Source organism: Saccopteryx leptura, chromosome 1 (genome assembly GCF_036850995.1).
Source record: "Saccopteryx leptura isolate mSacLep1 chromosome 1, mSacLep1_pri_phased_curated, whole genome shotgun sequence".
NCBI lineage: Eukaryota > Metazoa > Chordata > Mammalia > Chiroptera > Emballonuridae > Saccopteryx > Saccopteryx leptura.
In genome coordinates this window covers 213,544,901-213,572,780 of record NC_089503.1, presented here as the reverse complement: position 1 = coordinate 213,572,780, position 27,880 = coordinate 213,544,901, and the positions used below count along the sequence as shown (strand labels likewise).

Here is a 27,880-nt window from a genome sequence, read left to right as displayed (position 1 = left end):
AGGGTGCAGTCTCTTCCAGCCCTGCTCCAGCCACCTATGACCTAACTTTGCTCAGAATGCTGGGGTTTGCCACGGAAGGCTGAAGGTGCCCAGGGTCATCAGCCCCATCTACGACACTGTGGACAAGCCTAGGGTATTTCTTCCAAGAAGCAGGTAAACTGATCTCATTTGTACAAGGGCCACTTAACTATGTCTTGCCTGAATAGTCAGGTTTTTTATTCTTCCCTCGAAAATGTCTGTTGTGGGTGTTGATAGTCCTATTTTCTGCTGCTTTGTTTAATATATAGTGTTTCCTTTATTCCTCCTACCTCAATGCCCCACTCATATTTCAGGCTGGGACCTACTCCTAATTTAGAGCTCTCTTTCCCCCTTTTGCCAACTTCTATTATGAATCTACCTTTACCACTCAGCTTAGTGTATCCCAAGGTTCTCTTTACCATGCCACAGTCTCAGAGCTCCAGGGAAAAGCAACCTGGTCTCATCTCTCCAGGCAGAGGAGAACAGAAGCTCCATCTCCACACATGCTGCAGATGGATTTTCCAGTCTACCTGAAACATTACCAGCTAGAAGCAGCGGTCACTGGGACTTGGACATGAGCTGTAAAGTATAGAATTGTGACAACAATCCCAGTGCCACGCGACCTTTCCTGGATATGGACTTTTCCTGGACTCCTGCTCCCTGTAACAGCTCCTAACAGACTGAACTGGGGTTGGGTTGCATCTGCAGGGATTTGGCATGGTGATGGTGCCAACTTGGACTTGGTGAACATGTTAAGGACACTACTCTTTTATGGATTCTTGCTGTATTGGCCAAGAGTTTGCTTAAAGGCTTTAATCAGTGTAAAAAAAATAGAAGACTGGATAAAGAAGATGTGGCATATATACACCATGGAATACCATTCAGCCATAAGAAAAGATGACATCAGATCATTTACAACAAAATGGTGGGATCTTGATAACATTATACAGAGTGAAATAAGTAAATCAGAAAAAAACAAGAACTGCAGGATTCCATACAATGGTGGGACATAAAAACAAGACTAAGAGACATGGACAAGAGTGTGGTGGTTACCTGGGGCAGTGGAGAGGGAAGGAGGGGGAGGGGGAGGGGCACAAAGAAAACTAGATAGAAGGTGACAGAGGACAATCTGACTTTGGGAGATGGGTATGCAAAATAATTGAATGACAAGATAACCTGGACATGTTTTATTTGAATATATGTACCCTGATCTATTGATGTCACCCCATTAAAATTAATTAAAATTTATTTATAAATAAAACCAAACCTGGTCAATGAGAAGAAAAAGTGGTAAACTGAATATCACAAAATTAAAAACTTTTCTCTTTTGGGAGACTGTCAGAGGTGAGGAGACAAACTACAGAGTGGGAGAAATCACCTGCAAACAGAAAGGATGAGTATCTATAATATAAATATATAAAGAATTCAACAGAAAAAAGCAAACAGGCTATTTAGAACATGAAGAAAATAAATAGACATTTCACTTAAGAAGATACACAGAAAACAAATTAGCACATGAAAAGACATTTAATATCATTAGCTGTAAAAGAAATGCAAATTAAAACCACAATGAGATACCACTTTATACCTAACAGAATGGCTAAAATAGAAAATAGTAACACCAAACGTCACTGCAGATACTGAGAAACTGAATCACTCCTACATTGCTGGTAGAGATGTGATGCAAGGGAATTTCTAAACCAAAAACCCTGAGGGGGGGGGGTGCTTTAGGAAAAAACTAGTATTCTTCTTCAAAAACAAAAGCATGCGCACAGTTGTATTTCTCTGAAACAATTGCTCCTAAGTATAGTCTCAATCATTTGTAGTAATAATAACCAACGTCACTTATTTCGCAGAACACACAAAGCAGGTAATTATGAACTAACTGTATGTCATGCACTGGCATTTTAGCAGAGTATAACAAACTCAACTTTCTACAGCCAGACACACCCTTTATAAGGATTCTCAAAGTGGCAAAATAAGCACCTTCATTGACAGACCCAAAGGAATAACCTCTTTTTAGCATTTAAGGTATAAAACAAAAGCATCTACAGTAAAATGAAAATTTGTTTAGTAATCAATGTTTCAGTGTGATATCTTACTTAAAAATGATTTAGGTATCCACTGACTATCTGGGAATTTAAGTCTAAGGCTTTAAGTTACCTAAAGAAATTATCAAGTCTGCATATACTATAGAATTTAACTATTGAAAATCAGAATAATGATTTAATATCTCTAATCAATAATTTATATTTTATAATCTTAAACATTAACTGGAAGTAATGCTAGCTTATTTGGTCAATAAACCAGTATAAATTTAGGAAGAACATTCTCAACTAGGATAAAATACAAGCTTGCGTTGTATTTAACACTGATAAACCAGAAAAGACAGCTAGTTTTCTTAAAATAAATATTAAACTGTTCATGTCTGCAAAAGGTTCACTAAATTTTGTGAACTTGGCTTCTTAAAAACATGACTGGTTAATTTTATTAAGAATTATTTCCTTCTAGAGTCTATCTAGCACATTTAAAGTTTTACAAATTTTAAGGTGACCGACTTTTTTACAATGAAAAGGAGGACAAAAATAATTGAAAACAATATCATAAATAAAAGAAACATTTTATTCATTGCAATAATACACTATAATATGATAAATGCATAATAAAAACATTTGTAATATTTTATATTGTAATTATGCTTACATGCCTATTAATTTTTAGTAATAATTGTAAGAAAAAAGTACTCATTTAGTAAAACTAAATAAAAACAAAACCACTAATTTGGAGTGATATTCAAGTGTATTTATCATTTTCTAATTAAAAAACCGTCTGTTTTATGCAACTATTTAATCAAAATGCGTTATTAATAGGTATGCTTTGAGGTTAGATTTTCACCTTGAAATTCGAATTTCAGAAAAATACTTGTAAATAAAATTATATATATTTGGAAATTATTAAATTGATAATGAATTAATAAAACGTGAATAGTGCTTACCTGTCTATGATTGAATATTCACTGAGAAAGAAATAATCGTGAATCTACAATGTCATATGTGCCATGTTGTGTTTCAGTAGGAAGTACACAAAGCCATTTGCACACTCGGTATATCGCGTGCTCTCTCAAGGTCTCTCGGGTGGAGTGCATGCGTCTCATAAATGCGTCTTGCTGCACTGTATGGATCCTTGACGAATCGTCATGTCAAATACAAATACATCAAATCACACGCAATGGATTGACTCTGCATAGATCAAATATGGACATTTACAAATGAGTCTTCCAATATCAAAAATGAGGACATGTAGGAGGGCACTTTTTTTAAAAAAATATTTATTTATTTTTTCAAGGACAGAGAGAGAGTCAGAGAGAAGGATAGTTAGGAACAGACAGACAAGAATGGAGAGAGATTAGAAGCATCAATCATCAGTTTTTCGTTGCAACACCTTAGTTGTTCATTGATTGCTTTCTCATATGTGCCTTGACCTCAGGCCTTCAGCAGATCGAGTGACCCCTTGCTTGAGCCAGGGACCTTGGGTCCAAGCTGGTGAGCTTTTTGCTCAAGTCAGATGAACCCGCGCTCAAGCTGGTGACCTTGGGGTCTTGAACCTGGGTCCTCCGCATCCCAGTTCGACACTCTATTCACTGTGCTACCTCCTGGTCAGGCTAGGAGGGTACTTTTTGAGGGAGGATGGAATTTACAAAAGGACTCCTCCCTAAAGGAGGACGATTGGTCACCTTACAAATTTGTTACTTTCTGAGAATTTCAGGAACATTCAATTCGTGACAATGCTTATATACCCCTACCAGCCAATCAGAAAAGGACCTTTTAAAACTGTAAAATATAATCTACCAATAACATCCAGAGATGCAAAAACCTTGACACTCACACAATGAAAAGTAAAGGTTCTCTAGCATTACAGATATCGACAGAGAACAGTTTCTATTTTAAAATTCCAGTTTCAGTTATAGATCAAGCAAACATAAAGACAATAAATACATTAAGTCTCCAGTCCAGATATTAAAAAGCTATCATTACTGACAGGCAGGGAATTCTTAATCTTATTAAAATTAACAAGAATTAAGTAAATTCTGCCAATTATTCATTTGGTGAATTGACCTGACTCTGCAAGACCGAGGGTGGAAACTTGATTGTGCTTCAGCTGGAGCAGGTGGAATTTGGAAACCAAGAGAAGGCAGAGTGCTGTCCGAACTGCTCAGGAGGATATAAAAGTCAGAAGGAAATGAACATCACCCAGAATGTTGAAAGGAATGGAGAAGGGAGGAGGAAGGACTGTGAGCCATGAGGGAGCAAGAGGGAGTGACCACTGAATAAGAAGAGGTGACCAGGAGTCACTAGATTATAGCGACAAGAAGGGTGATGTCTGAAACTCCCAAATTACTAGGATTTGGGGAGGAGAAACAAGAATTTACTTGAAGCAGTGTTGGAGAGGGAAGGAGACTCACTTCCTGCTCCCAGGTCGTGGGACAGACAATAGCTCCACGTGGAAGAATTGGGGAAGTGTGTCCTCAGGGGAGCCCATATTCCATCAAGACAAATTAGGCATAAAATCCAGATGAAATTTTGCAGAGAACCAGAGGAAACGTCTGGGAAAGGGAAAAGGGCAGGAGACTGGGGCAGCTGACGGGGTGATCATTTGGGGGTTGGAGAACTGGAATGATACATGGATGACAGGACTTCAGGTGAAGGTTGGGGTGACCGGGGATGGCAGGAGCCCCCAGGCATAGTGGATGTTGTCAGTGGGCAAAGCAAAGTCTTGAGGAGGACAATTCCTTCCTCCTGTTCCAAGCCTAAGAGTTCTCTTTTCAGCTCAGAAGACTTCCATCTTTGCAACTGTAAAAGGAAAACAATTGACTGTTTGTGGCAGCATTATTTATAATAGCCAGAGTGGAAACAATCCAAATGTCCATCAACTAATAATTAAAATGTGGTGCAACCCTACAATGGAATATTATTCAGCTATAAAAAGGAACAAAGTACTGACATATGCTACAACCGAATGAACCTTGTGCACATTAGGCAAAGTGAAAATAATAAAGTCACAAAAGACCACATCACATATGATTCCATTTGTATTAAATTTCTCAAAAAGGAGGCTCTACAGAGACAAAGTTAGACTAGAATTCCATGAAAGAATATTCATATAAATTTATTTCACTTCTTGCCAGGACTTACCATGTAGGTTCAGGTTTATACACAAGAGGGCGCTCGCTGTCCACCAAGTAACAAATTTGTTTATAGCAACTGGAAATATGCAAATATAATCTCAGTGGCAAAAGCATCATCAAAAACAATTGACATTTACAAGTCTAATATATATAAATATGATAAATTTGCTTATGAGTGCACAAGACCTGGAAAAACAAACACGGGCATGAATGAGAGGGATGCTTTTTGTTGTATATTTTATGCTTTTTATGTTTTGAGATATGTGATTGTTTATTTAAAATATGATAGGAAAAATCTTATAAGGAAAATTATTTTGTGCTTATTTATACTAATACATGGATTTAATCAAAGGGATGTGGAAAATATATGCAAACTATAAAGAGATTGTTTTTAAATGTTTTAAAAAATAGTCTCCATATATACTAACAGCTTTTTAAAAACATATACAAGTATTCCCCCATGTAGTATTTATTCTCATTCTGTTTTCTCTCTCTCTCTTCCCTTCCATTTTCCCTTTATTCTTCCCTCTCCAACTTCCTTTCTTGCTTTTTTTTTTCTTTCTGGGTATAGGGACATACAATTGTCCAATTATTTTTGAATGTTTTACTATCAAACTCTTCAATAGAAAGTTGAACCAACATTACAATAAATACCATCTTGATAACAATTAATATTTTGCTTTATTTGTTTAAACCTATTTCTCTGTCCATGTGTGTGTGTTGTGAGCATCTCCCTCCCCCCTAGAGTTTTTCAGGTCATATTTCTTCAGGTGCTCTAACCCTAAATATACTGCTCACAAAAATTAGGAGATATTTCAAAATGAATAGGAAGTGAAAAAAAAGAGAAGCATTTGATTTTTTTTTATTAAACAAGAACATCAGAAAAGCAAACAATAAATCAAAGAAAGTTGTTCGATTATGCAAATGCGATGCAAACCAACTTTAATTTCATTGGTGAAAATGCATTATACAAAAGGTTAAAGTATCTGCACGTTCCCTGATCCCCTAATTAATTTTATTAAGGTGATCTATTTCATGAAATGATCTATTTCATGAAAGATATTCAACTACATTGCCATAATACTGTTACGACACCTGAGAAAATTAAGAGTAATTCTTTAATGTAATTTATTATCTAGTTTAGTTAAATGTTTTTCTTTGTGTCTAAAATGTCTTATGCAGTATTTTCCCCCATCAAGATTTATGCATAGCATGGTTGTTGTGTCTCTTCAGTCTTTTGCTCCAGAACATTCCCTCATTTTTTATTTTTTACTGATTTTTAAAAAAATAAATAGAAACTAGCAAGTTGTTTTATATGGACTGTTCTAAATTTTGCCTAATTGCTTCCTAGTGCTATGTCCTCTGAAAGTTAGGTTCAGATTAAATTTTTTGACAATAGATTATTTTTAACATTTTTATTATGAAAGCAAACACATAGAAGTGCACCAAAACAAAAATATGCAGCACAATGAATTATGATAAAGTAAACACAACTATATATCCACTGTTCAGGTCACTGAAAAGAACATTGCCAGAACCCCCAGAAATCCTCGTCTACCCCTTCACAGTTATTCACTCCCCAGCCAACATGATCACTATTCTTGTTTTTATGGAAATGGATTTACCTTGTTTGTAGTTTTACAATCTTAAGTATACATTCAATTGCCATGGTTTACCTGACCTGTGGTAGTGCACTGGATAAAGCTTCACCTGAAGCTCTGGGTTTGCCCGGTCAAGGCACATATGAGAAGCAACTACTATGAATTGTTGCTTCCCACTCCTCCGCTCCCCTTCTCTCTCTCCCTCTCTCTTTCTCTCTCTCTCTCTCTCTCTCTTTCCCTCTCCTCTCTCTAAAATCAATAAATAAAATCTTTTTTAAAAAAACAACCATAATTGCCTTACCAGGCGGTATTGCAGTGGATAGAACATTGTACTGGGACACTGAGGTCCCAGGTTCAAAATCCTGAGGTCACCAGATTGAATGTGGGCTCAGCAGCTTGAGCGCGAGGTTGCTGGCTTGAGCGTGGGATCACAGACATGACCCCATGGTCACTGGCTTGAACCCAAAGGTTGCTGGCTTGAAGCCCAAGGTCGCCGGCTCGAGTCCAGGGTCACTGGTTTGAGCAAGGGGTCACTCACTCTCCTGGAGCCTCCCCCCACCCCTGCCCTGTCAAGACACATGTGAGAAAGCAATCAATAACCAACTAAGATGACGCAATAAAAAATTGATGCTTCTCATCTCTCTCCCTTTCAGCCAGTCCTGTCTGTCCACCCCCACACACACTAAAAACAAACAAACCCTCCTTGAGTTAGTTTTCTTCGTTTTTGAACTTTATGAGTAAAATCACACCGGCATTCTTTTGTGTCTAGCTTCTTTTAGTCAACATTGTACTTGTGAGATCATCAGTGTGCAGGTCATTTACATAGTAGTTCAGTCATAGCTTAATTGCAAAAATTGACATTATTTATCTTTTCCACTCTTTGGGTTATTTTGCATGTTTGGTTTTATAAAAAAATGCTACCATGGACAATCTAGTATATGTCTCTTTGTCCAAATAAGCATGCTCAGCAATATAATTATTAACCACAGGGTATGTGCATGTGCCAACTTTCATAAAAAAATTAGTCATGGCAGTTGTATGTTTGAACTCCCAACTAACACCGTATGAGAACTGTTGCTACACATTCTTGCTAACGCTTGATATTGGTCGTCTTTTCCATTTTAATTATTTGGTGGATGTACAGTATTATGACATTGTGGTTTTAATTTACAGTTCCCCATTACTAGGAAGATCGAGCCATTTTATATATTTCAGAGTTTTTATATGTTTTGTGAAAATTCTGTCTCCTTCCCTTTTTGGATTACTGGGATTTTTTTGTTTTGTTCTTTTTATTAATCTATAGGAATTCTAAATATATTTAAGTTATAAGGACTTTGTCAATTACATGGATTGCAAATATAACCCAGAGTATTGTGGGGTGTTTTTTTTGTGTGACAGAGACAGAGAGAGAGGGACAGATAGGGACAGAGAGACAGGAAGGTAGAGAGATGAGAAGTATCAATTCTTCGTTGAAATACCTTAGTTGCTCATTGATTGCTTTCTCATATGTACCTTGGGGGGAGGGGGGCCTTCAGCAGAGCAAGTGATCCCTTGCTCAAGCCAGCGACCTTGGGTTCAAGCCCGCAACTTTGGACTTTAAGCCAGTGACATTTGGGCTCAAGCCAGTGACCATGGGGTCTTGTCTGTGATCCCACGCTCAAGCCAGTGACCCCGCACTTAAGCTGGTGAGCCTATGCTCAAGCCAGATGAGCTCACACCCAAGCCAGTGACCTCAGGGTTTTGAACCTGGGTCCTCTGCATCACAGTCTGACACTCTATCCACTGCGCCACCGCCTGGTCAGGCTAACACAGAGTGTTTTGATTTGACTCTCTTAATGGTGTCTATTGATGAACAGATATTCTTAATCTTGATATAATCCAATCTATCAATCTTTTATTTTTTGACTAATTCTTTTCTTAGTCCTCTTTGAGAAATGTTTTCTTACTCCAAATCAGGATACAATTATCCAATATTAACTGTGTTGCTTTGACTTTCACAATGTTTACAAGGTTCAGGGAATTGCTGTTTGTTTATGATGTGAGCTAGAAGTCAATGTTCTTTTATTTATTTATTTATATGAATAACCAGTTTGTCCACCACAATTGAAAATAACATTATTTTTCCACTGCTCAGCAGAGCTAGCTACCTCATCATAAATCAAGTGTCCATGTGTGTGTTGTTCTTTGTGCATTTGCCTTCTGCTTGTGAAAAACAAAGTAGACTTCAGAGCAAAGAAAAAGTGTAGGTACCCTAATTAAACCAAGTGAAAGAGGGTTGGATGGTCTCCCTCTTGTTTGAGAGGTCTTTCCTGTTAAAGAAACACACTTGAAGATTATTGTTCTATGTTAAAAATGGCTACATACATATGTATGTACAATTTAACCATTCCTCCATTGTTGGATATGCTCCTAACTCCTTGGAGATAAATTTTTGTGCACACCTTTAATGACTCAGGGTTAATTCCTTGAAATGCAATTGCTGGATTAAAGCTTAAGTATAGTATCAAGTTTTAAGATTGGATGATCAAGTGCTGTTTAAAAAATGGTACTAACCTGCCTGACCTGTGGTGGCACAGTGGATAAAACATTGATCTGGAATGCCGAGGTCACTGGTTTGAAACCCTGGGCTTGCCTGGTCAAGGCACATATGAGAAGCATTCAGTGAACAACTAAAGTGAAGCAACTATGAGTTGATTCTTCTTGTTTCCCTCCTCCTTTCTCTGTAAAGTCCAGAAATCAAATCTTTTAAAAAAATTGTACCAATTTATGATTCCATTGGTAGTATCTGATCATGTTCCACTCTCCACACTTGTGCTGGATATTGTCACTGAGTATTTTTAAATATTTGAAGAAATATTATGTAGTCTTTTTTTTTTAAGATTTTATTTATTGATTTTAGAGAGAGCATATATATAGAGAAAGGTGGTGGGGGAGGAGGAAGAAGTATCAATTCGTAGTAGTTGCTTCTTGTATGTGGCTTGACCGGGCAAGCCTGAGGTTTCGAACTGGGGACCTCAGCATTCCAGGTCGACACTTGATCCACTGTGCCACCACAGCTCAGACAATATTATGCAATCTTTAAAGATGACAATTCAGCCTGGCCAGGCGGTGGTGCGGTGGATGGAGTGTTGGACTGGGACGTGGAGGACCCAGGTTCAAGACCCCGGGATCGCCAGCTTGAGCACGGGCTCATCTGGTTTGAGTGGGGCTCGCCAGCTTGAGCCCAGGGTCGCTGGCCCGAGTGGGGGTCACTCGGTCTGCTGTGGCCCCCTGGTCAGGGCACATGTGGGAGGTTAGTCAATGAATAGCTAAGGAACTGCAACGAAGAATTGATGTTTCTCATCTCTTGTCTGTCCCTATTTGTCCCTCTCTCTCTCTGTCTCTGACACACACACACACACACACACACACACACACACACACACACACACACACAAAAAGATGACAAGTCAGATCCTCAACACTTGGGAAAACATGACAGGAGTCATTGCAAAAAAGCAGAATCCAACTACACATTCAAAGATAGAAAAGTAATGGTCTGTGAGCATTCTTTCTCTTTCTCCCCCAATTTTTTTTAATTATACAGTTTCACAGTATGAGAGTAAGAAAAAATATTCCAGAATGCAAGTGGGTTGACCTCTGTGTCAATTTTCAGACTTATGCCCCTCCAGTACTTCTAAACAAAGGTGAATTTGATGTAGAGAATGAAGGAATTTACAGTCACTGGTGGGTGTGAAAGGCCTTTAGGAATGATTTTCAGAATGATGCCACTGAACTGCCAGCCACGGGAACAATCAGAAATCGGGAAGCTGGCTCAGGAAACCACAACCCCAATGGCTGAGTCCCGGATCACGTGCTCACAGCTACACAAGGCAGCAGAATATACCATCTTTCTTAACACTCCGCTTTGCCTTTGTGACAGCTGGCCTTGAAGACGCTCCTGGGGATCCTTCTTGATTATTCATGTCCTTGTGAGTCTGCTTCCACAATGAACCAGGAGTGGACTGAGTGACCCACTGGAGTACAGCAGAGGTGACAATGAGTGTCTTCTAAGCTGAGGTCATAAAAGGCATTGAAGCCTCTGCCTGGCCTCTGGGATTCCTAGCTTGGGGGGAGGCCAGGCACCATGCTGTGAGGACATCAGGTGGCTTGGTGAAGAAATCCACATGAAGAGGAACACAGGTCTCCTGTCATGTGAGCGGACCACTGTGGAAACAGATCCTTCAGCCCTAGGATGACTCCAGTCTCTGCTGATCTGACTGTCATTTCGATAGCCTCTCAGCCAGAACTGCCCACCAAAACTCTTTTTCTGACCATGGAAGTTATGAAAATAGATTACTTTTTAAAATGCCCTTACAGTTTGGCTTGTTACATGGATACATTAAATACAATACTTATAACCTTCCACCCAATACAGCTCTCCATCTTCTTTCTTCTCTTTTTTATACTCCTCATAAAATAAACCACAGCAAACTAATAAATTGTTCCTATTATTCTCCTATTGGAAGCCCTCCTTTTTTCCTTCTTACCAATCCTCCAAAGAGCAGCTCAACCTCTATGAAGTGTTTTATTTACTTATTTACTATTTTTCAATTATAGTGTACTTTCAATATTACTTTGTATGTTTCGGGTGCACCGCATAATGGCTGGACCATCGTATACTTTACAAAATGTTCTCCGCAACATTTCCAGTACCCACCTGACACTACACATAGCTGTCACAAGATTATTGACTGTAATCCCTATGCTGTACTTGAACATCCTTGTGATGGTTTTGTAACTACCAATTAGAATCTATGAAGTGTTTCTTGACTACATACTTTGACAGTCATTCTTTCAGTAGCTCATTCTCAGTATGTCAGAAGAAATTATTTTTCATCCCATATAATTTATGATTTCACATGTATTATTTTTAAAGGTAAAGATGATATAGGTTTTCTCTGGATTTCTCATAGCACCTAGCATGATGCCTCACACTTAGCAGCTACTCTAGTGAAATGATTAATTGTTAATAGGGCATCATCCACTAGAATAACTATCTGAGACAGCAGTGCTTTCTTCTGAGTCTGAATTCTGGAATTATTGCTTTGTCTAAGGACTGAAACAAGCAGCCTCCAGAATCACTGCTTTTACAAAGTTGATAAAAAGTACATGTAGAGGTATAAAGGGCAGGTGTTTTACATACAAAAGGGGTGTTTAAAGCAGGGATAATTAAATAATACAACCCAACTGGTAGCAAATGAAATTCTGTGCCCCACCTACCAAGAAACCAATAATAACCTTTCTGTTCCTCTTAGTATACTGTTGCCCTCACTGGAGATGCTCATTTAATGGTTCCTAAACGTCAAAAATGTTATGGCCACCAGAAGCAGAACATGTTTTACTGTTAACACATGGCTTCAGAAAGTCACGAACACTTTCAATTTTAGAAGAGAAAAAAATTTTACCAATTTATTTCAAATTAAACCTCAAAACCATTGCCTGGTACATGTGTAAGAAGCACTCAGATGAATGAATTAATACCTGTATCAGTCAGGGTTCTCCAGAGAAACAGACCAATAGGACTGATTTATCCAATCATCCACCCACCCATCCATCCACTCACCCATCCATCCACCCATCCATCCATCCACCCATCCATCCACCCATCCATTCATCCATGCATTCACCCATCCATTCATCATCCACTGGAGAGATTTATTTTTAGGAATCGGCTCACACAATTGTGGGCTGACTTGAACTTTGCAGGGCAGGCCAGCAAGCTGGAAATTCAGGCAGGATGCAATGTTCTAGTTTTGAGGCAGAACTCTTCTGTGGGAAACCAGTTTTGCTCTTAAAGCCTTCAACTGATTGGGATGAGGCCTGTCCACATTCTGGAAGATGATCTGCTTTGCTTAAAGTCAACAGATTATAGATGTTAATCATGTATCTACAAATACCTCCACAGCAACATCTAGGCCAGTGTTGGAATAAACACAGGCACTATGGCCCAGCTAAGTTGGCAGACACTTTAGTCATCACTATACCGTATTTGAGAAAGGGGGCTATTTTGAGAGATTTTTTTTTCTTTTCTGTCCCACCATACATCCCACACATTGAGTATTCAAAATTTTGTGAGCACCATTTACCACAAAATCAGAGACATATTATGCTGAAAGTTAGTTATCCACATAACCATTAGAAATAGTAATAAAACTCTAGCCTGACCTGTGGCGGCACAGCGGGTAAAGCATCCACCTGGAACGCTGAGGTGAGGTCGCTGGTTCAAAACCCTGCACTTGCCTGATCAAGGTACAACTGGGAGTTGATGCTTTCTGCTCCTCCTGCCCCCTTTTCTCTTTCTCTCTTTCTCCATCTCTCTCTCTCTCTTCTCTCTCTAAAAATGAAAATCTAAAAAATTTTTTAAAAATAGTAATAAAATTCTAATAAAGTTTATAGAAACATCCGAGAAACTTTTTATAGGTGTTCATTTAGTATTTTATTAAGAAATTAATTTTTTGGTAATCTTAAAACAGGGACTCTGAGGAAGGAATTTACCTATCACAACAGTTAATAAAATGCCTCCTTATCACGACTCAGATTTTAAACATGCAATAACACAGTCATAAAGAAGCCAAGTTACTCTCCATAAAACTCTAACAAAACTGTAATTAAAAAAAAAGTGTTTAACAAAGGAAAGATGCTTTTCCCAATAGAAATTTCACTATTTATAAAGTGACAGAAAGACATGAGACCAGAATGAGCTTAAAGAAGATAACCTCACCAATCCCAAATTTCCCATTTATGGTTTAATGAGTCAGAGCCCCAAAATCCTGGGCTGAGTAGGCCGAAGGACTGACTTAGAGGAATCCCTGGAGTGTACAAAATACTGGAGGTGTCTGAAAACTTTCATAGAAATGAAAAAGTCAGCCACTTCTTTCCGAAGTCATGTTTTACATGTAAAACCTATTTTCTGATGGTCAAAGCTGCACACAGATCCTTATTTATTGCTGGCCTTTTACTGAACAAAAGGCCTGTGGCACTGGCTAGATGACAAGAAGACAAAGACATGTGCATGTGACAGCAGTCTCAGAAGCTTCTCCTGTTTACCTAGAGCATGACCACTGTATTTTAGCATGACTTAGCGACATCTTTGTTACAGCAAATGAGTGACCCTATAGAAGTAGGACTGGAAAACAGAGTCAATACAGAACTAAAATTTTGATTTAGAGAATGGCTCTAAGGAAATGTCGAAAATATAAATTTATATGTTCTTATTGATTCACAATCTTCGTATTCAAATGGACTATTTTAAGGTCTTGAAACCAAATTGTTTGAAAAGGTTTATTTAGTAGCAGAAAACATCTACAGTTGGATCTTTACAAAAGAAGATGTGCAAGAGGGGAGAAATCAATTTACACATAAGATTCTGCTGTTGAAATTTGGGATGATCATCAACAATTGACTTAGGTTACAAGAACTCACATGAAGCCATGTCTTTTTATGTAGAGGAAGCGGAAGCTATGTTAAGTCCTTGACTAAATAGTTTGTTGAAACTTATAACACATCTACTGAACTAAAAAAAGATTAATCTTTGGAAGAGAAGACAAACTAAATTATTTCAGGCTGTAGTATTGTATAAACATATTTAGTCAGAATAAAACCAATTATTGCTACAATCTGACATTTGATTTTTAATACTATCAAGTCTATGATGTATATACCCTATTCATTTACACCATGGCTCTTCATCTCATATTTTTAAGTATTTTGAATTATATGCAGATTTATATATATCAGATGTTAGCGACAATAATTCTTATCCTGGGATCTCTCTCTCTCTCTCTCTGTATTCACTTGATTTGGTCATATGTACAATCTCTGTCATGGGCCTGACTGCTTATCTGACAATGGAGAACAAGACCTACCAGAATGATCTAAGGACGAGAAGAACTGAAGGAGAAGCCTGCCTCACTGTTTCTGAAATTCTGAACACTTTGTATTCATTCAACATACTAATACCAGTACTTTTAAGGGGCCAAATGAAAAGGCACTAAGAGTGTTTGGGAGCATTTTACCAAATATTAAAAAAATACAGATTTCACTAAATGAGAAAGCAGACAACATCCCATTTGTAGGAAAGGAAAAATAAACACTGGTGTTCGAGTTCCACTTTAAATGCACTTATGAAGATTGTGACCTCCCACCATTAATTAAATGTAAAGAGTCCAGTATAAATTCTGACTTCTGACCTTAATGTACTACAAGTATAGCAGTATTTCTCTACCAAATTAAATTTAGTAAATAATTAAATACAATGCTATCTATCCACACACATGCACTCATAGTACCTTTATGGAATTCTCTGAAATGTTCACAGTAGCTTATATGGTACTGATAGAAATAAAGATGAAAATGTATATACTAGAATGTAGATAAAAACCAACTTTTATAGTTTACCAAGTGATACCCTCTGGGGGTTAAGTAGCTTATATTATTCAAGTTTGAATTTCAATTTTTGAAACAGAACTGTGCTTTGGTATTCAAACCTTCATGAAATTGTTACCATTTTTCAAAATAAGGAAGAAAAGGTAGAGAACATCAAACACGTGGGAGAAAAAGACTTCAGACTTATGACTGTCATGTTTAAATCAGTGGTGCTCCACCCAGGCCTGGCTGAAACTCAGCTTCCTAGAAGTGGTGAGTAGGGTTTTTAAAACGGTTTGACTCAAATTTTGTTTTTATAAGTACACACTTAAAAACCAATAAAAGGACACATTCTAATCCGTTACATATCATGATTTTACCATACTGGAGACCGCTAATGTAGTAACTTCCACTACCAGAATAATGTATTTTAGTTTCGACCTTGGAATATAACTTTAAGAACCTCCTAAGATGTGTGTTTAAACGTTGTTATTATTTACACTTCCTTATGTTTGTGTGAATCCAAATTTTCTTGACAGTATACAAATAAAACAAGGTAGAGAAATAAATTGGGCGGTGAAACTTTTCACCAACTCTCGATATCCCCAATTTCATACTGTGTTAAGAAATATTCTTCTGCCCTGGCCGGTTGGCTCAGTGGTAGAGCGTCGGCCCAGCGTGCGGAGGACCCGGGTTCAATTCCCGGCCAGGGCACATGGGAGAAGTGCCCATTTGCTTCTCCACCCCTCCGCCGCGCCTTCCTCTCTGTCTCTCTCTTCCCCTCCCGCAGCTAAGGCTCCATTGGAGCAAAGATGGCCCGGGCGCTGGGCATGGCTCTGTGGCCTCTGCCTCAGGCGCTAGAGTGGCTCTGGTCGCAACATGGCGACGCCCAGGATGGGCAGAGCATCGCCCCCTGGTGGGCAGAGCGTCGCCCCTGGTGGGCGTGCCAGGTGGATCCCGGTCGGGCGCATGCGGGAGTCTGTCTGACTGTCTCTCCCTGTTTCCAGCTTCAGAAAAATGCAAAAAAAAAAAAAAGAAAAAAGAAATATTCTTCTTAGTCATGGACTAAAATAAGTGAACATAAATGTGAACTTAATATACATTTGTACTGATAAACTTTTCAGGCTTTATGTATTGGGATTGCACATAATTTAAAAAAGACTCTAGTGCTAAAAAAAGTTTGGAAAATAGTGCTCTAAAAAAAATCTGTTTTTTAATTTAATTCGTTAATACAATGTTTAACATCTGAAACAGGCTGCCTAAGACATTTCAATTCTTAAATTCCTCTGCATAAATGGAACACTTCTACAAATTAGTGTTGCAGGTCTTCAAAAATCCTAACTCCTAATAAAGAATTACACTAAAAAATTCATAATTGCCTTAGACTCTTCTGATAGGTAGCTTTAAACAAGATTTCTGGTTTGTTTTCTTTTTTGTATTTTTCCGAAGCTGGAAACCAGGAGTCAGTCAGACAGACTCCCGCATGCGCCGAACCGGGATCCACCCAGCACGCCCACCAGGGGGCGATGCTCTGCCCATCTGGGGCGTAGCTCTGTTGCAACCAGAGGCATTCTAGCGCCTGTGGCAGAGGCCACAGAGCCATCCTCAGTGCCCGGGCCAACTTTGCTCCAGTGGAGCCTTGGCTGCAGGAGGGGAAGAGAGAGACAGAGAGGGAGGAGAGGGGGAGGGGTGGAGAAGCAGATGGGCGCTTCTCCTGTGTGCCCTGGCTGGGAATCGAACCCGGGACTCCCGCACGCCTTTCTGATGCTCTACCACTGAGCCAACCGGCCAGGGCCAAGATTTCTGTTTTTGAATTCATATATTTGTTGTGTTTTAGTCTCAAAATATGGTCCTCCTCTACGTAACACACTTTCTTATCATCACACATCAACTGTATTGTGTTTTGAACGGTCAGGCACACTTCAATGCTTTTAGACTTTATTTTGTGGTTTCATTATAAAACAGCTTGTGCACGCCAAACTCAGACAATCTTTTTATTTAAAAGGCCACCTTAAAATTCACTTCTGGGTTTTAATTTTCGTTTTAAAAAGAAGAAAACATTTAAAAAGCATCAAATGTTACTAGTCTACAATTCATCTTGCTATGAACATTTTGAGTTCGTGGATCGGGGAAGTAAACCCATCACATTGATCAGGCACATTACTGGGCCACGAGGCCAGACATCAGGGCACATCTGTGTACTGAGTGGGCTCTGCAAGGAGGGGGTCACGTCTCAGCTATGGGCACTCCTGTCTCCATGCCCCTCTAAAAACTATCAGTCGGTCTCAAATCAATAAGAGATTGTATGTCATTTAGTTAAACAAACAAACAAACAAACAAACAACTCTTTGTTTTCTAAACTACGTAGCAAAGCCAAGACAGATACATACAATTGTAGCCTCACTATAATTGTGGTCTTGATGTCCATGTCACAGGATCATATTACAAGTGAGACAGAATGATATGATTCTTCGGGTTTCAGAAACCTGGTTGAAAGAGGTCCACGACTACAAGTTTCACATTATAGCAAGGCTCCAATAGTTCTTGAATTGGGGCAGTGAATATAAATCACAGTACAAAATCCTTAATTTTTTTTTAAACTGGAAAGCAACAGGTGCTACATATGAGAATCACTTATATAACATCTATTTTTTTTTTAAAAAAATGCAAGTATAAAATATTAATTGCATAGGGATTTAAATATAAAGGCCAAGAAGAATATTAAGTAAAGTTAAAAAAAATTATAGAAAGGGTATTATAGTGTCAAAAGATAGAATTTCATTCTTAGAGTAGTAAATCTCAATTATTGTCTAATTAAAAAAATCACAGTATGCAGCTATAACTAACAGTGAATGTCAACTGTTTCATTAGTTCCAAACAGGAAACCAAACATTAGGACTAACAAGAACACAACAAAAGCTCACTGTCCAAACCTGATCAGTGTATTAGCACATCAGTGCCTGGTACGTACCTGATTAGTTATATAAACTACGGTTTGCAAATAATGTAAAGTTTAACGCATGTTAACAAGTGTGAGAGAGAGCACATCATCACCTCATGCCATCAGTGATTTGTAAGCTTACTTGGTAGTGTAATTATTCAGTCTTTCCGAGGTACAAGATCCCACCCCACAGAATCTTCACCCAGCGAACTAGGAACACTGTCATTAACAAAATCAAGTTCTACCACTGAGAACTAACTGTACATGAACAAGAGAACTAGGTCCTAATACCAGTACATATAGTATCCTTAGCATTCTAGAAGACAATGAATGATGAGTCCAACTAGACTCTGCAGTTCAATGATTACCACCTGAAGTTTCAGGTGGAAAGGTAACTTGTGAATTTACTTCTCATCTACATGTTACACTGAAGTTTAAAGAGTGATCCCCAAATCTAAAAGTAGCTTAGTTAACTTAGTATTGTTATAGAGAGTAGTGTGAGGAAAAACAAAAGCTCCCAAAGGAATTATGTTAAGGTACATTTGGGAACAGCCCAACCAAGGTTTTAAATGAAAAAGTGCATAAATACAGTAATACTACAAGTGTGTCAACTACGGAACCAATTTTTTTCTGGGGGTGGTGGTGGGCTAAACAGTCCTATTTTCCCGCATCATCTACATGTTCTGAATTGTTCCGATACCTCAAAGCACCACTGACAGTCTAAATTGCTTGATTGTGTCTGAAAGGTCCTTTGACTTCAATTCTACTCAGCTGAGGATCTACCTAGAGTAGGAACGTCAAGCCAACTTCAGTCAAACAGGGTTTGTTTTTACAGTTCAGTTCTCTTGTGTTCAGACATGGCAGAGCACACGTTCACTTCATGTTCTTGGTTGGAGTTTCAGATTCTGTGGACTGTCTCCCATCTGTCCAGGCTTCCCGGGTGCTCTTTAGGGCCAGGGTCTTCTGCTGGTCAACCACAACATAATCCACTCTCTCATCTGCCACACTGCTTCCTGAGCCACTGCTCTTTTGCTTAAAAAAAAAAAAAAAAATCAAATAAAAAAAATCTCATAAATTTCCACATATAAAGTGAGAGCTCCTGAGCAAAATTCAGTATTAAAACACAGATACACATGCACAATGAATAACTCTCGAAATTCTATCTGGTCACATATAAAGCAGATGATATTACCTCAATTAAAAAATATCTCTCCCTTCACTGTTCACTGTTTATCCTTAAATATAAAAGTACTATATATAATAAGAATTCAAACTAATATTCCTAGTCACAGATGAAATTCTCATAGAATAAGGACAGCAGATACCTGATTCATCTTAACATATACAACTTGCTTCTCCCTTTCACCTTCAGCTTATGCTTGACTCTTTCAAGTCCTGACAGCACATGTCAGTGCTTACTTTCAGAGCTAAGAAATGTTTCTTGAAAAGCAGTATTTCGAGAATGGCAAATTACACAGGCCAGTGGTCGGCAAACTCATGAGTCAACAGAGCCAAATATCAACAGTACGATTGAAATTTCTTTTGAGAGCCAAATTTTTTTTGTTGTTGTATTTTTCTGAAGCTGGAAATGGGGAGAGACAGACAGACTCCCGCATGCGCCCCACCGGGATCCACCTGGCATGCCCACCAGGGGGTGATGCTCTGCCCATCCGGGGCGTCGCTCTGTCGCGACCAGAGCCACTCTAGCGCCTGGGGCAGAGGCCAAGGAGCCATCCCCAGCACCCGGGCCGTCTTTTGCTCCAGTGGAGCCTCAGCTGCGGGAGGGGAAGAGAGAGACAGAGAGGAAGGAGAGGGGAAGGGGTGGAGAAGCAGATGGGCGCCTCTCCTGTGTGCCCTGGCCAGGAATCGAACCCGGGACTTCCGCACGCCAGGCCGACGCTCTACCACTCAGCCAACCAGCCAGGGCCTGAGAGCCAAATTTTTTAAACTTAAACTATATAGGTAGGTACATTCCTTATTGAGGCAGCGCCCACACGTGGCATTTTGTGGAAGAGCCACACTCAAGGTGCCAAAGAGCCGCATGAGGCTCATGAGCCACAGTTTGCCTACCAGGGATAGGCTGATGGGCTGGCCCTTTTACTCCTAAAATATAACTAAATACTAGCTAACTTAAAACAAAAGTAATTATTAATGGATTGTTGTGCTTGCTAGTATAATATAAGGAAAACACCCAAGGTGTGAGGCAAACAGAGGGAGCAGAGAGCTGCCAAATGTTAAAGGCAGCGTTGTCATTAGGGTGAACATCAATCTCATCAATGCACTCAGAGGCCCCGGAGTGGGAGAGCATGCTGAACCAGGACACCCCGCTCAGCTAGAGACCCTTGAAGAGAACTGACATAGCCCTAGCACAGTAGCGCCACCTGCTTCTTAGCAGAAGTCAATGCAGGATTCCCACAGAGAGCCTCAGAAAAATGGATTCACAATAAAAATGTATAAAACACATGAGGAAAGAAGCCATCAAGTTTGTGAGTTAGCAAATCAATAAGCACAGATTCAGACCTCCAAGCACTTCAGCTATTGAAATTATTTCATAAGCAGTATAAAATGTATATGTATAAACTGCTTAAAGAAATTCAAAAAAATAAAACTAAATTAAAAAAATAAGAAGCAATTCAAATCAGCTAGGCATATTTGGGGGGAAAAAACCCCAAGTACAACTTTGTTTTAGAAATAAAAGATAAGTGAAATTAAATATAATGCAAATGGGTTAAACAAAAGAGTTGAGAATTAGTGAACCTGGTGATAGATCTAAAGAAATTATGCAAGTAAGCACAAATAGACAATAAAAGAAGATATGAAAGAGCTATAAGAGGTACAAAAAACAATGAGAAATATTAACTAATGTCTGATCAGAAACTGCAAGGGAGAATGCAAAAAGAATGGTGGAAAAGCAACATCAGCATTTAGAGATAACAACTGAAACTTTTCCAGAATTGGTAAAAAAAAAAAAAAAAAAAAGCATTAATAAAGAGAGTATAACCTCTACCAAGCAGGATCAATAAAAAGAAACCTATCTCTAGGTATCTAGACACACTGTAGTAAAACTGCATAATATCAAAGACACAGAAAAGAGCATCCCATCAGCCAGAAAGAAAAGACAGATTACCGACGACACTGCAATTAGACTGACAGCCAGCACACTTTTCAACAGGAACAACGGAAGCCAGACCATAGTGAACAGTATCTTCTACTTGTCAAGAGAAATTTATTGTCAGTCAATAAGCATGAACTCAAAAACAAAACAAAACAAAACAAAAAACCTCTTTTTAAAAAATGAAAGCAAAATAAAGACATTTCAGTTAAACAAAAACTGCAAGAATTTCCCACCAGCATCCTTCCACAAAAGGAACTCCTAAAGGGTGTATTTCAGGAGGAAAAAAGCGGTTAGAGGAGGAAGGTTCATGATACAAGGAATAAAAAGAGAAGTTGGCCAACGTGCAGGAAAATATATATAAACAAACACTGTCCATATAATAAGAGTACTACTGCTACTACTGTCTCATCTGTGGTTTTAACAAAATTAAAAAACTGAAATTTTGGACAAAAAATAGCACAAAAGTCAGAAGGGTTACGAGTAATTGGAGCTAACATTGGAGAAAGCGAAGATGATTGACTCTAGGATGTACTAAGTTAATCATAAGCAGTTCAATGGTAACCACTAAAAGAGTAGAAAGCGTATCACTTCCAACCCATGAGAAAGGAAAAAATTAATTTTTTTGTCTCCATCACTTTGTTACTTGTGATTTCTGAAACTGCATTAGGTAACAGATGTTACTAAATTTATATAAACATACTAATAAAATTCCCACAAAGGAGACAGGATTCTTTAGGTTTAAAATGTGAACTAATTGTCCAGGGTAGGGCAAAAGTAGGTTTCCAGTTGTTCATATAGAAAATGATACAATAATTAATAAATAATAGTACAAGAATAGATTCTGTGTTTCCTGTACTCATACTATAAACCCACCTTTGCCCACCCTGTACTTATAAAAGGAGGATTCACTTACTTTCCGTGGTGGCGTGGATTTGCCAGAATCTAAATCTAGATCGAGGTATTCCACTTGTTTGTCTCCTTTGGGCTTGATCATAGGGCTGCTTCCTCCATCAAGGCTGTTACTGCCAAAAAGATTCTGAAAGTACAATACAACAAAATCAACTGCTGAACAGCCACGTGACACAGTGCTTTCCTCGCCTGCCATCTACTGAAGCCTAAATATTTATTTTAAGAGGACATAGCTTGAAACATGTCTGCTTAGAAAACCAAAAAACCTTTTAGGACTGGGGCAAAATAAGTGATGTTTAAAAAACGAATTTAGACTTAGCTTCGAATAAGCCAAAAGTAGTTTCAAAAGTCAAACTTGTTTCAAACTGAGACTGGGATGTCAAGCTACCATTAATTAGTTGCAATAGCTTGACCTGAATGTTATTAAAATACTATCGGTGGCGCAGTGGATAGAGCATCAGACTGGGAAGTGGAGGACCCAGGTTTGAAACCCCGAGGTCGCCGGCTTGAGCGCAGGCTTATCTGGTTTAAGCAAGGCTCACCAGCTTGAGCCCAAGGTTGCTGGCTTGAGCAAGGGCTCACTCAGTCTGCTCTAGCCCCCCTGAATCAAGGCACATATGAGAAAGCAGTCAATGAGAAACTAAGGTGCTGCAACAAAGAATTGATGCTTCTCATCTCTTTCCCTTCTGGTCTGCCTGTCCCTATCTGTCCATCTTTTTGTCTCATCACAAAAAAAAAAAAAAAAAAAAAAAAGAGAGAGAGAGAGAAAAAAGGAAGGTAGTGGACAGGAATTTTTGCTCAGATTACAGAGAGTAAGGTGGGACTCATGGCAAAGACAGTTGCTAAAAATACAGCGTATTTCTTCATTTCTAAGCAGGGCTGCTGAGAGTACATATACAACGTTTTTGTGAGTTAGAAAGAGAGAGGTGCTCCTTCCTCTGGGGTGACATAGTTCTGCGGCACAGCCTACCGCCTGGCAAGCGGGACAGGGTCAGGACTACAGCATGGTGTGCAGACCGCATGCTGGGTACAGGGTGTTTGTGCAGTAAATACTCAGCACGACTCAATGTGACGGCCCTATCTGTAGGAACAGAGTTTTAAACCAAATCTGTAACTACTTCTAATAAAACATTGCAAGATATTGACAATAACAATATGGAGGGCACCAAAAAAGAAAAAAAAAAAAAAAAGCAAGTTTTGGTATTCAATTAGCACAAATAGCCATTTTCTTCGTGCCTTGTTTTCTAATTCATAAATAAACAGATTTTTTTTCTCTAAATGAATCAATATTTCATTCTAACATTAAAAAAAAATCAAGCAGGAGTGTGTGTGTGTGTATGTGTATGTGTGAGAAACATTGTTCAAATGCGACCCATGAAAGAACCCATACCTGGAATTTCCCTAATTGGAAATACCTAGAATTCACAGATCTCATACGGCTATGCAAGGAACCTATGAGTTCATATGATGTACGCATTTATTGAGTGCACATACAATGTACTCAATGAGTTATTCTAAAGAGAATTTCTCAGAATGGCTAGTTAAACTGTTTTCTAATTATTACTGGAAGTGGAAATTTTTTCATCTTGAAGTATTGTTAAAATTTATGTCCCTAAACATAAAAACGAGACTAAGAGACATGGACAAGAGTGTGGTGGTTACCAGGGGTGGGGGGAGGGAGGACATGGGAGGGAGGGAGGGAGAGAGTTAGGGGGAGGGGGAGGGGCACAGAGAACTAGATAGAGGGTGGCGGAGGACAATCTGACTTTGGGTGAGGGGTATGCAACATAATTTAATGACAAAATAACCTAGACATGTTTTCTTTGAATATATGTACCCTGATTTATTAATGTCATCCCATTACCATTAATAAAAATTTATTTAAAAAAAAAAAATTTATGTCCCTATAGGGAAGTCTGTTTGCTCTTGATCTGATCTCAACTGGGAACAGCCTGTTACTGTATTCTAGCCTTTAATTCAGTGTTTTCACAAAAACAGTTTAGAAAAATCCTAAGATTCTAGGAGTTATTTTGAGTGTTCTGCAAATTAAAATATAAAAATAAAAACAACAGTAGTGTTTTGTTTTTCTAAATTCTTTTAAAAACACATAAATTTATTGAACATATTTTTATTGCTATTATTATGTAACAATATTTGTCTTTAGTAATGCTGAATTATTGTGTGAATTTCAGGAGTCACATTAAGGGCTCAGTTCGCAATGCTTGACTTTGGATCTTTGTATAAATGAGTAAGCAGCATCCAGTAAAAAGTATTTTCTGGTATAGTTTCAAAACTCAAGCCTATCTTAAAGAACTATATAACTGGGAACCTTTTAGAATTTTAAACTAATTTTATATCTAATTTTTTTAGAAATTGATATTATACTTTGACCCTCTATTGGTTTTAGACTTTATCATAGTATTTTAAAAAAAGCATTAGAAAAAGTTGTCTTTTATCCTTTCTCCTCAAGTATAAAGAAAGATGTAAAGATAAGACGACAGGTGGGAGGGAAGAGAAGAGAAGTGCAGATGAAGACTGGACATACTGAGTCTTCCACGGGAGGATTCGGGTTCATGGGGACGTAATTCTCTTCACTGTCGTGTGAGTCGCTGCTTGACGTCGTGCTGTGCACTGAGTCCGGTCGGGGGGACATGGGAAACCTGGAGGAGCTAATGACAGAAACCATCATTACACACATCAGCCCTGACGACGTTTCTAAAATCACTTCCAATTGTAGTATAATACAATTTATTCCATACATTCAAATGCACAACCAATATTTACAGCTATCTTGAAAAATGTGTATTTGGGGGCATCAAATGACCTGTGTAGAACAAAGAAAAGGTATTGCTAATGATTTAGAGGATAAGTAGAAAGTCGCAGATATAAAAAGAAAGATTTAAGAATTCTTACTGAAAATAGCTATGTGTATATACATGCAATAAGAACACATACTCAACACAAGTTTGTAACTTCATATATTCATTTCCCCTTTATATACAATTTTTTTTTTACAGAGACAGAGTTAGAGAGAGGGACAGATAGAGATAGAGAGACAGGAAGGGAGAGAGATGAGAAACATGAATTCTTCGTTATGGCACCTTAGTTGTTGTTCACTGATTGCTTTCTCATATGTGCCTTGACAGGGAGGGGGAGGGGGGCTCCAGCAGACTGAGTGACCCCTTGCTCAAGCCAGTGACCTAGGGCTCAAGTCAGCAACCTTGGGCTTCAAGCCAGTGACCATGGAGTCATGCCTATAATTCCATGCTTAAGCTGGTAACCCCACTCCAAGCTGGTAAGTCTGTGATAAAGCCAGATGAGCCCACGCTCAAGCGGTGACCTTGGGGTTTTGAACCTGGGTTCTCTGTGTCACAGGCCAACACTCTATCCACTGTGCCACCACCTAGTCAGGCCCTTCTATATACATTTAAGTAAATCTTAATTAAATAATTCCCACAAGAATCTACCATGTTTTCCAGATCACTAGTTCTTAGAAATTTCTAGCCTCATGAAACCATTACAGACTTAGAAAATTTTTTTAAAAAAAGATGTTATTTATTCATTTTAGAGAGGAGAGAGAGAGAGAGAGGGGGGGGGGGAAGAGCAGGAAGCATCAACTCCCATATGTGCCTTGAGGTGGCAAGCCCCAGGTTTCAAACTGGTGACCTCAGCAGTCCACGTAGATGCTTTATCCACTGTGCCACCACAGGCCAGGCCTTCTACACTCTTATAATCTACTGAGAACTCCTAAGGAACTTTTGTTTATATGGGTTATATCTATAGATACTTAGCATATTACAAACAGTAGAAAAAAATTAAAACCTATAAATACACATTCTGTTAGCTGTTACACAATGTCATCAAATACTATGTCGCCTCTGAGAAACTCCAGTGTACACTCATACGAGAAGAGTGGAAAAAGCAAATGACATCTTAGTGTCTTAATGAAAATAGTTTTGAACTCACAGAACCCCCAAAAGGGGGGCTTCCTAGGCCATAATTTGGAAACCACTATTCTAGATGTTTTCCACCATAATGAACAATCAAGCTACATATTATAAACAAAGACTTACTCTCGAGCAAAACTCCTGGTGATGGGAGATCTGACTGGGGCTTGTAATTCCTCCCATTCTGGCAAAGGTTTGATTTCTAAAGGTGCTGGCTTGGCTGAAATAAAAGAGAGAAAAGGAGATTTCAGTATACAGAAATTTGAGATACAAAACCAGATCCTCTCCCTATATATTTACATGGTAACGCTGGAGTACACCTAAGACCTGCTGGTTTCACGGTTCATGGATGTCATGTGATTCACCCAAGGTTACACAGCTAAACAATGAGTGACAAAGTTAATCAGATAATGTTTCATGATTATTGACTGAAAGCCTAAAGCTTTACTATAATATGTTGCTTCTTAAGTAAACATTTTATAAAGACAGACTGAGAATGAGAGTAAGTAATGTGATGCAACTCTTTTGTGGTTGATTTATAATTTTCATGACTTTCTTGTTTCATTATTACCTAATTTTATCCTAAAATTGAAGTACCAGTTATACAACTATACATATAAAATAATGTATAAAAAGTATTAAATATAAAACTTTGCTAAAACCCAAACCAAAAAAAAAAAAAAAAAAAATTAGCGACCAAGTAGTCTAAATTAATTCACGCCCAATCTGGAAGCAAATAAAATAAAGCCATATGCTTATTTTTAGACTCAAACTTAGCTCTGAGAAAAAGCCATAATTAAACCATTATCTCAAATTTTTAATTTAACCAACAGTATTCTTGAACAAACTAAATAAAAATAAATAAATGCTAATATTCTTATAGTTACTTATAGCGGTCTTTGCTTACTGACCTCATTACTGCAGAAGACAGTTACAGTACTATGTTAGTACATACCACAGAGCTCTCAGCCGCTAACATCGAGACCGAAACATTTTTCAGAAAGTAATAAAATGAGTGAAAGAATTAAAAATGATATTATTTGTTAATATTATATTTTAGGAGACCACTTAAACATACTCGGTAAGCATTTTTAGTTACCTTTCATCCTGCTATTCTAAGAAAAAATTTTTCATTTTTCCAGGTTTCCTTCTTCTAGTCTTTGTCCATATATGTATACTTTTAATCAACTATGTTATAATTACCATCAAGCTATAAAATAGGTAGTCATTTTAATGGGCTAGGCAGATTCTCTGGGGCTTATAATGAGGTATTTTTGTTAACTCAAATACAAAAACTCCATGTGATCTTCTGAAGACGAGATTAATTTAAGTTCAAGGTAAAGTAATTTTGCTCATCTCTATACTTATAATGGACACATGCCAAATAATACTGTGCTGATATTTTAAATGAAAGTATTTCTGTAACTCTTCTGTTTCACTTTTCTTAAACCCAAAGGTTAACAGCAGTCTAGCTGTTAAATTCTAAGTCATGCCATAAAATAATTAATCCATAGACATGAATCTGTATTCTATCTCAGAACAGAAAGCATACATTATATATAAATACAGGGGACAACTAGAATTCACAAGCAGCTCACAAGCTTAAAGAAAACAATGTATTGATGTCTAAAGGGATAAAAGAATGCAAAAGGACAAGACTGAATATCACATATTATCAAATATTTCACATGCCGTGTTAATAGCACAACAAGGAGACTCACGATGTATTATGGCAAACATTCACTTTAGAAGTAACTG

General features: G+C 38.2%; 1 protein-coding gene across 4 annotated transcripts in view; it reads right to left on the bottom strand.

Moving 5' to 3' along the window:
- Positions 1 to 18,824: 18,824 nt before the first annotated feature.
- GAB1 (GRB2 associated binding protein 1) overlaps positions 18,825 to 27,880 on the bottom strand; it is a 125,994-nt gene continuing 116,938 nt past the window's right edge. For all 4 annotated transcript variants that reach the window (XM_066385840.1, XM_066385827.1, XM_066385835.1 and 1 more), the window contains 4 exons: positions 26,249 to 26,342; positions 24,721 to 24,844; positions 22,180 to 22,302; positions 18,825 to 19,183 (listed from right to left, as the gene is read on the bottom strand). In XM_066385840.1, coding sequence (XP_066241937.1) covers positions 19,025 to 19,183; positions 22,180 to 22,302; positions 24,721 to 24,844; positions 26,249 to 26,342 — 500 coding nt within the window. In that variant the 3' untranslated portion in view covers positions 18,825 to 19,024. The remainder of the gene's footprint in view (positions 19,184 to 22,179; positions 22,303 to 24,720; positions 24,845 to 26,248; positions 26,343 to 27,880) is intronic.